We start from the raw sequence: 11,089 nt of genomic DNA on the forward strand, positions 1-11,089 counted from the left end.
CTTTTTTAGAGTTCTTAATAATTTTTATTGCTTAAGATGTACGATGTTGTTTCTATTTACATGTAGTTACGTCTAATGTGTGAATTATAAAGCGATAAAAGTAGTCTGGAAACAAGATCTTGGTAATGTTTGGACGGTAAGTGTTTGTGCAGAACTTGCAAAGTTGTGAACTTTGAAAGCAAAATTGTAAAAATGTAGAAATATTTCGGTTATAGAAGTCAATTATTTTACTTGAGTGTAACAAGTCATGTTTGAGTCTTCGGAACATTCTTCCATTATCTTCAGTCGTCACCATTTGACGAAGAATTATATCCTTTCTACATAAATCATTGGAAAAAAACACATAAAAACCATTGCTTGGTGAGAATGAATATAATTCGATTGACTGAACGTTCACCTAACTTTAAATTTCTTGAAACAATGTCAAAACTTCATTTTGAGATGACAAAATTAATACAATTAAGGTTCTGTGGGATATTTACTCTACTCAATTCTACTCTTTTAGAAATGCAACAAATTAAACTGAGCAATCAGTTAACCTTGTTCAATGAGTGTCGTTTCTACTGTCTTAGCTGATTTTTAAGCTTTTTGTAATACTAGTTAGTTTGAGCTTTCAAACAAAGGAATTAGTTCCTGGTTGTTGAGCATTATTGTTGAGCATTAAGTGTTCGCTACATGGCTATAGTTTAATGATGAATTTTTTTATCTTTGGAGAGAGAACTAGTGATGACTTGGAAAATAAAACTGAACATTTGAACAGCTGGTGTGCAATTGACAAGATTATAACGTGTCAAGCTACAAATACTGCAGTACCTTGTCATCCAAATCTTCCTAACATGTTTGTTTTTACCAGCAAGAAAATGGAAAAAGGTTGGTATGCAGTTGTTACACCTCAGAAAAAAAAAATTCCGTTCATGTACAGTGAATAGACTAGCGAAGGGCATGAAGTATACAATGTTTCGATAAGTAAGAAATAGCACTTGATGATCCTAATTGAGATTTCAAAGGCATTTGAAGTAAGAGAAGAAAGTTTGCTAAGAAAGGCAAGGTATACGTTATGAATCGGAAAGGATTTACAAGTGATAAGTGTCACGACCCGTCTAGGGGCCGTGACGAGTACCCGATACTTGTACCGAGCACCCCTTGTCTATCGTTTTACCTTTACCTCTTAGCAAGCCATGTAAACAGAGCCATTTTTTTTTTGAACATTAACATTAGCGGCGTCATTCTGAACGTAGACTAATAAACTTCGTTATCACTTATACATCAACATTAGCATGCCAAAACACCATATACCTAACTATACTTAACTGACTGTACATATCTGTCTACGAGCCTCTAGACATAGTACGTTTATACATAGAAAGGGCTGAGTACTGCCGTGCCCGAATATATATACACAAAATAGTACCAAGGAAGTGAGGCTCCGGAATAACTGGAGCACTGTCAACACTGCTGGTAGAGCTTCTAAGGATCAAATCCGCCTGTCTGCTGACCTGCGCGGCATGAAACGCAGCGTCCACAAGAAGGGACGTCAGTACGAATAGTGTACCGAGTATGTAAGGCATGAATAGTATCATACGGAAAGTATAAAACGGAAATAACGACATAAGAGAATAATAGCACATGTCCTGAGGTAGAAACATAACCTGTATATATATATACCCTTGGCAGGTGCTATGCGTACTTAGCTTTCCTTTAAGAATCTTTCCTTGTTCATATACATATACATATAAAATAGGACATCTCATATTGCCGAGGCATCGGCAGCCGATCCATTTAACCATAAATATACACATCCCGCGTCCGGGACGATATCATATCATGTAATGCCAACTGATCAGGTGGATATGCGTTCATAACGCTCTGCCCTTACCTCCATTTTCCCCGTATACACATGCATATATCATGTACATATATCAGCGTCTATAGCGCTCTAGCTCTTTTATCATATACATATACGTGTGTCGTGTAGGTACATCAGCGTCTATAGCGCTCTAGCTCTTTCGTCATGTGCATGCTTTAAAAATATATACACATATCTTACATACATTTACATGTCTTATATGCATTTACGTATCCTATATACATATGTCTCATAGGCACGCAGGAAAGCCCAAAGAAGAATCATGTAGTCATCGGAGTGACGTAAGGTCGGTGACCTCCAATTATATTATAGAATACTCGTGATCGCTTTGTCTCACCTTGAAGGAACGAGTATTTTAAGGTGAGACTACCAACGGGGAATAATATTAAAGTAAACGTAGAATGAAATCGGGGCATCATAGATGACAGTTCATAGACTTTGAAATCTTTTAGAAAATAAAGTCATAGCTAGGAAATATAAATAAGATTCAAAAATTAGTTTATCATTTTCATGTTTACATAAGATACTTAGCTTAGTCATCTTAGTCATAGAGTCGTTCCGGTAGTACGTATCATAGGCATATTCTCTTATCTAACATCATTGTTATCATTATCGTCATGGAAGTGCCCTCGTTAGAGGAGTCATAGTATTTATCATTTGGTAACGAAATCGGGATCAAAGGTTCCCTTTGGATTCACTTCAAGTAAGTCAAGCAAGACTGTAAGGAAAAATCCGAGAGTAGCGGGCCCACCTCGGGTCGGATGGGGTGACGTATATGATTTACATATATTACGTGTCATGTCATTACTTGTGAGGGTCCTAGGGTAATCGGGTCCCACTTATGCAAGTTCTAGGGGTTTAAGAGGTCTTTCCATCATTTGCACACTTTCTAGTTCAATTCTATTGAACAAAAAGTGGAAAACTTTGGATGCGGATTCCGGGGAAGAGAGTTGTCCCCGAGGCGCGTACCCAACTTATTCCGTCTAAGACATGCCATAGAAAGAAGGGTGAAACCTTACATACCTCTTTCCGCTTCTTTTGCTATTCCGAATTCACGTTGCAATCTCGTCAAAATCTGCAAATTGGTCATGTTTACCAAAACTCTTATTAGGATACTTAGAGTTGAATTCTTAAGGAAACATTTGGCTACCGAAATTTCGGCAGCACTTCCCCTATAAATACTCCATCCCACCAAGTTCAACTTGGCTAATTTCAATCAACAACAATCCCGGGAATTCAAACCCGGCCAAAATATCAACCACAATTCCAACAACAACAATACTAACAACTTCCATATTCAATCAACTTACTACTTCTTCCAAAAACTTTCTAACTTTAATGAAAACAATCACAACCTCATGATCTATATTCCAACAACATCATACTAACCACATTACCTTCCATGCATGCAAGAACATTACATTCAATTCACATAACTTCTAAAACAAACCTCCACCTACTTCAACTTCACAAGATTATTATGCATTCATTAGCAATCTAGCATCCACAATTCAACTACAACCAAAACATTAAATAGAATTGACTCCTTTTCTTCCATATTACTCTACAACTACACGGCCAACATCAAGCATACACACTACAACCTCTCCAAATTTATTCAACTTCCATTTTCCACATATCATTCACAACAATAACAACCAAACACTAGATAAATTAATTAAAACACAATTTCTACACACATATACATGTTCCATACCTCACGGCCACACCCCTATTTTTATCTCTTTCATGAATTTCATCCATTTTAACATACTACAACACATATAAACCATTCATAACACATAAAGAAAGATCAAAACTCACCTTTCTTCTTCAACTTCTCACTTGACTACAACTTGGCAACTTGTATGATTTTGAATCTTTCTTGCTCCAACAACAACTCCACCTTGTTAATCACCCTTTACTTGGTAGGGATTGATTTTTGAAGAATTTTTATCAATTTTTCTCATGGACTTTCTCTATGGCCGAAATGGCCTTAAGCTTTTCTCTCTTCTTTCTCTTGTTCTTCTTTTCTTGAAACCTTTAGAACTTATTGTGATAAGGATGACTTAGTCATCCTTTTATTGACCAAATTTTATTTAATATTGGCTTGGGTCATAACCATGGCCGGTTGGGCCTCACAAATTTGGGCCTTATTATTTTTTTTGATTTTTTTGGGCCAACTCGGTTTGGTCCCGAGTTGGGCCTAGCCCACTGACCTTTCGACCTTAAAACGTTCATATCTCCTTGTACCGACGTCACCTGGGGACCCACGACCTATGGTTGGAAAGCTAATTCAATTATCTACAACTTCTATTTCTTGGTACTTTTCCAAATTCAAACTTATAATACCGTTTTTGCCCCTTGAAGTCAGATCACCCGAAAACGTTTTCTTAAAAATATTCGTTTGGAGGACTTCCACTTTGATTTGGCCCAAGGGTCCTTCTTGAGTCGTGCTTAACTTCTCATATGTGATTCATATGAATTTTTTTAGATGTCCCAAAAAAAAAAAATCTCGATGTGTGGGTCCCACCTCAGCAAATAATCTGACGTTAAAAAATACGGGATATAACAATAAGTTAGCGATGATTTAATGATGTCTGGGAGAAGAGTTATAATGTCCCTTATATTGTTAACGAGGTATTAAACAAGTGTAAAGAAGGTTTCATAAGGATTGGATATCAAACGAACGACGGAGATCATTTAAGGGAAATGAGGTTATACGACCGACTTATACGGTCCATATAACATTATACGGTCCGTATAAGGGTCCGTATAACACCCAGCAGAGATGATGTTTGCCTGGTGGTGAACCACGACCACTTATACGGGCTGTGCAATGTTACACGGACCGTATAAGTGTCCGTGGAAGTCCCGACGGGCTGAGTTAAGTTCAATTATATAAATGTGATCCCACTTCACTAATTTCATTTCCCACACTTCTTCATCTCTCTCAAGGCTTCTAGAGGGTTCCACACACTTCTTCCATAAGAACTCAAGAGAAATTGATGATCAACTCCATCAAACCAACAAAATCAAGTGTATGAAACTCATTGAAGTTCATCCGAGCCAAGAAATTCCAATGGAAGTGAACTAGGGTTTTAGTGTAAGAGGAGTATTTCCGCTCAAGGCTTATTCCTACACTATCTAAGGTAAGTTTTATGATCTTTCCATGTTGTTTAAGGTAATGAGAGGTTGAAAGACTTAGATTATGAAAGGAGATAGAAAATGGGTTATAAAGATGAGAATAATGAGATTTTGAGTAGTAGCTTGGGATGAGTCATGATTCTTGATATATTGTGATTATGTTTATGCTATAAATGATATTAAGGACATGGGATAAGCATTATATGTGAGAAAATGTACTAGTATACTACGACCATGATTATGGATGAATTGAAGTGAAATTGTGAAATGTGGATAAGGTAGAGTGAATGAAGATTATTGGTTATAATATTGTGAATGTCATTATAGATGTTTGGGAGTTGATATACAATATGGGGAAAGTTGTATAAACAAAGGAAATGCTGCCCAATTTTCTCTAGCTTTAGTAAGCACGTTCATATAATCGATTAGCTAATGTTAATGCGAATTCTCTTGAAGGTAGAAACTTGAGCATTGAAGGAGAACAATCAAGCGATGGAATTGTTAAACGAAAGAGGTATGTAAGTCTAGTCCCTTCTTTCTAAGGCATGACTCCTATGGCATGAATCCTCCTATCTTTCCATGATTTTCCTACATATCGGAAATTATGAGTCTAAGATTATAAAGAGTTTCGTACAAGATAAAGAAAAGAGATACGTTACGAGCATGACAATACTGATGATTAATCTAAGTCTAGAAGTCCTCAAGCTCATGATATGACATTCCTACGAAGCTAATGATCCTTATATGATTCCTATGATATTATTATCCCTACCTCTCCATGACTTTCTTACATTCCGGGAACTATGAGTTAACGTTGATAAAGAGCTTCTTATGAGATAAAGATGAGAAATATATCATGAATACGATAATAATGATGATAAGTCTAAGCCTAGAGATTCTAAAGAAAGATATGATGTCCATGAAGTTAATATCCTATTTATGATCCCTTGATGCTGTTCATGGTGTACACTCACCTTAAAATGGTAGTCCTTTCAAGGTAAGATATGATGATTATGATCACTCCATAATGTAATCGGGGGTTCACGACCTTACGTCACCCCCGACATAGCTATAGTTGCCTTCAAGTACTAATGTATGTTTTAACGATAAATGTATGATAATGCTAAGTTTATGATAAGGTTATGATAAGCTTATGATAAGGTCATGATGTGTCTATGATGTGCTCACGATGATAAAATTCCACCGTGCCTAAATGGCCGGACATGTCACCGCAAAGGTGGGCTGCTTGTGATTCCACCGTGCCTAAATGGCCGGACATGTCACCGCAAAGACGGGCTGCTTGTGATTCCACCGTGCCCAAATGGCCGGACATGTCATCGCTAAGGCGGGCTGCTTATGATTCCACCGCACCTAGAAGGCCGGACATGATCACCACTAGTGGGCGGCATATGATGGTTACCCGGACGCGGGTTAACGATGACGGTATATATACGATATGGTGATGTATGTGCTATGACGATATATGCACTACGATTATATATGTTATATGTATGAAATGCATCCACTCTTAAAGGTTAAGCAGGTTATGTCTTATGATTTCTCTATTATGTTCATTTCATTCGTGCCTTACATACTCAATACAATGTTCATACTGATGTCCGTTTCTTTGGACGCTGTGTTCATGCCCACAGGTAAACAGGGAGGAGATCCAGACTCGTAGGAGCTGTTAGCAGGCCTTGAGAGCACTTCATTATTCCGGAGGTGCCATTGCTTATTGATTTGTGTATATGTATTTTGGGCACGGCGGGGTCCCGTCCCGTCCCTATGTCTAGCACTCTAGTAGAGGCTCGTAGATACGTATGTGCGGGTAGTATGGTCTCACGATGTCCTTATTGTATGTATATTATTTTGATAGCCGAAGGGCTTATGTATATAAAGGTAATTATGTTCAAAGTGAAAAAATGGTTTTCCTATGATTTGAGTATAAGATTAATGAATGAACGCTTGATGTGTACGATGGGTAATGGTACGAGCGGCGCTCGGTGGTTAGCCCCGGGTACCCTTCATGGCCCCTAGTTGGGTCGTGACAGCAGTAACGTATGAGGTAAGTTGGTATAAAGTAAAATCTAAATTCATACATTCTACTGTTCTCAGAATTATTATTGTGTGAAGCTACGACAGAGAGATGTTCCACGATATTCATAATAATGTGAAGCCTTTTGCTTAGAAAACAAGGTACAAACTTGAACTAATACATCCTTGTGTAAAATCTAAAGGCTTGATTCATATTGTTCTCGGTTAGGTGAAATTCTCTCACTAAGATCACATTTCGTCTTTCTCCTTACGAGGATTTATGATCAACAATTGCTAAGCCACTAAATGGTTTTATATCAGTTGACAAAGCACATTTTCATGAAGATCATTTCTTTAATGGACAATACAACAGAATGAAACAGAGAAACAACAACTAGTATTAAATATATGTTTATGGAAATTATTTGCTAATAAAACCTCTCACAACATTTTCTTGATTACAACTGTAAGTAGAAGACCCAAACCCACAGACAATTACACAGACACATAGTTCAAACAAAAAGACATTGAGAAAACAAACATTATTAGTGTCAAGTTTTTATGATGACAATTTTACTTGTGCAGGTATAGTAATTGAATCGCACAAGAAATATATGTGAGCCCACAAAACAGCCCCAACAAGATGGGAGCCCACAAAACAGCCCCAACGAGCTGGGCTCACTCAAGTGAAGACTTCCCAGCCCAAACGTGGCTAACAGTAGTATTCTCCGGCAGTACAAAATCGTTCAAGAAAGGAAAAGATATCTGCAATATTAAAAAAGAAATATTCCAGCAGTATCAAATCGTTTCAAGGAAGGAAAGGCCATCTCCAACATTAAAAGAAATATCTCATGAAGTGTAATAATCTTGATGATTGATAATGCTGCCTCAACGCACAAGGAAAGCAACAAAAGCTCAGCTTTATTCTTGGAAATAGGATCGTTAATTCCGTTTCCAAGGATCAAATCCCTTGGGTTGATCTCTCTGCGTGAAGAGCCTAAAACGCTATAAAAGGGCTGCTTCACAAACACAAGACTTATGCTTAGTCTCATTCTCTCAAGTGCTTTGCTGTACTTTTAAACAAACATTGTTAGTCTGAGTGATTCATAGTGTAACAAAAAAGAAAGGAGAGTTACAGTTTGTGAGGCTTTGTATCAAAAAGAATAAGAGTGATTTGAGTGTAGACGTAGGAACTTCATTCAAAACCTCCATTGTACCAAACCTTATAAAAGAGCTGCAGAGAACACCCTTGCAACCCAAGGGGACTGGACTAGGATTCACATTGAATCTGAACAAGTATAAAATACTTGTGTCATTTATTTTCTGCACCTTACTTTAGCATTCACTGAGTAAGTAGTCGACTAACAAATCGAAAATTTTACAATTCACCCCCCCCCCCCCCTCTTGCACTTTCAATTGGTATCAGAGCACGATCTCACTTTCAATTGCTTAACCGCACGTGAGAAAAGATCAAATGGCTGGATATCAAATTCCTGGAGCAATATTGCAAGATGGGCACTCCACAACAAGACCACCATACTTTAATGGTGAACACTATTGCCACTGGAAGGAAAGGTTTAAAATCTTTGTGTAGTCAACTGATTATCAAGCCTGGGTTGTGATTAAAAAAGGACCTAAACCTATTCCTTAGCCGACACTGAAAACAAGGAAGATGCTGAAACTTCAACAATTGATCTGGAGTCACATGACATTACTAAAGAACAACAAGAGACACTGCAAATACATGCAAAGGAAATAGCTTTGCTCTACTGTGCAGTAAGTGGAGAAGAGTATGCAAAAATTTCAAATTGTGACACTGCCAAAGAAATGTGGGATAAAATTGAGGTCACTTATGAAGGAACATCAAAAGTAAGAGAAACAAAAATTGATGCTCTAAGACATGATTATGAAGCCTTTATGATGAAAGACGATGAGAACATCAAATCAATGTTCACAAGATTCAGCAAGATCATTGGAGAACTCAAATCCCTTAGAGTAACCTGTACCAACTCACAACAAGTTAGAAAGCTTGTTAGAAGTCTTCCAAAGACTTGGGAAACCAAAGCAATTGTTCTTGAAGATGGAAATCTGGATAAGTTCACCTATGATGAATTAAGAGGAAATCTAATAGCATTTGAAAAGAATCACATACAAAGATACCAGAAGGACGAAAAGAAGAAAATGGTCGCCTTCAAGGCTCAAGTTGAAGAATCTGATGATGACTTCAAAGAAGAAGAAGTGGCTATGATTTCTAGCCATGTGATAGAAGCCATGAGAAGATCAAGAAATAACAGAAAAGGAAGCTCAAACTTTAGAAAAGGTAAGATTTCCACTGGATAGCAAAAGAATGACGGAAAGTGTTATGAATGTGGAAAATATGGCCATATTTCATCTGAATGTCCTGAGACAAGAAAGAAACCAACTAGAAGTTATCAAAAACAAAGAGCTTTCAGCAGTTGGAGTGAAGATGGAATTTCAGATGAAGAATCTGAAGAAGGTGAAAATGTGTGTTTCATAGCTCTCGAAGGAAGCAGTAAGGTAAGTTCTCATTCCTGCTCTAAATGTGAAGAAACTCAAGAGTTATTAGATCAAACTCTTATAGATCTAAATAATGTCTTTGATGAATACAGAAAACTGAAGAGAGAGAAAAAGGAATGGGAATCAAGATTATAAATTTGCGAAAAAGAAAAAAATTCGATTCAAAATGAAGTTTATAATTTACAATCTAAATTAGATATTTTACTGAAATCGTCCAACCATAACTATGTCAAGTCAAACCAGTCAACTTACACAAATAAGTCCACTGGGAAAAAAGGTCTTACAAATGACTAACGATTTTGAAGGAAAGAAAACTGCTTCCTTAAACACTGATAAGTCAACTAGAACCTCTAAGTGGACTGAAAGAAAGTCTGGAATACATAGATCAACCAATCCCTATAAAGTGGAAGGAAAACCTTTTCAATCATGTTTTCGCTGTGGAAAACTCGGCCATAACTATCATAACTGTAGATTTCGGTTTTCGACTGCACCTGGTTGGATATGGAAACCCAAGAAAATTAAATGTTTTGAAACTAACCATCAAGGACCCAAGAACTCTTGGGTACCTAAACAAGAGTAAAAATTGTGTCTTGCAGGAACACCACAAGAAAAAGAAAAAGGGAAAATGGTATCTAGATAGTGCGTGTTCAAGACATATGACAGGCGACAAAAGTCTATTCAAATCAGTCGCTGACTTCAATGGAGGATTGGTAACTTTTGGAGACAACTCAACTGGAACGGTAATTGGTATTGGTACTATTACTTTTGATAATTCTTGTGACATTTCAAATGTTTGGTTGGTAAAGGGACTTAAGTATAACCTGTTAAGTGTAAGTCAGTTATGTGATTCAGATCTTGAGATAAGATTTAGTAAATCAGGTTGTGTCATAGAAGACTCCTCTGGGATAAAGATTCTTCCTGGAAGCAGAAACAAAAATGTGTACACTTTGGACTCTGTCAAAAATCCTAAAGGTCATATATGCCTAGCATCAATGGGAGAAGATCCGTGAATGTGGCACAAGAAGCTTGGGCATGCTAGTATGCGCTTAATTGAAAAACTAGAAAGACATGATCTTGTAATAGGATTGCCAAAACTCAACTACACTAAAAATCATTTATGCGATTCTTGTCAAAAAGGTAAACAAACTAGAAACTCCTTTAGTTCGAAAGATATTGTGTCTACATCAAAGCCTTTGCAACTACTTCATATGGATCTAGTTGGTCCTACTAGAACTGCTAGCATTGGAGGAAAAAGGTACGCATTTGTTATTATAGATGACTTCTCTCGTTTTACCTGGGTAATATTTCTTGCTCATAAAGATGACACTCTAAAGAATTTTAAGTTTTTTTGTGAGAACATTCAGCGTGAGAAAGGATATTACATTACTTCCATTAGAAGTGATCATGGAGGAGAATTTGAAAATAAAGCTTTTGAAGAATTCTGCAATGATCAAGGGTACACACACAATTTATCCTCACCTCGATCTCCGCAACAAAATGGTG

At 37.1% G+C, this 11,089-nt stretch overlaps 1 protein-coding gene across 1 annotated transcript; it reads left to right on the forward strand.

The window, feature by feature from the left end:
• The first annotated feature begins 8,522 nt into the window (after positions 1-8,522).
• LOC132607904 (uncharacterized) lies at positions 8,523-10,596 on the forward strand. Its single transcript, XM_060321983.1, has 4 exons — positions 8,523-8,595; positions 8,700-9,368; positions 9,528-9,586; positions 10,183-10,596. Exons 1-4 carry the CDS (start codon positions 8,523-8,525, stop codon positions 10,594-10,596), a joined length of 1,215 nt encoding a protein of 404 aa, XP_060177966.1.
• The last annotated feature ends 493 nt before the right edge of the window (positions 10,597-11,089 follow it).

Source organism: Lycium barbarum, chromosome 8 (assembly GCF_019175385.1).
Source record: "Lycium barbarum isolate Lr01 chromosome 8, ASM1917538v2, whole genome shotgun sequence".
NCBI classification, from domain to species: domain Eukaryota; kingdom Viridiplantae; phylum Streptophyta; class Magnoliopsida; order Solanales; family Solanaceae; genus Lycium; species Lycium barbarum.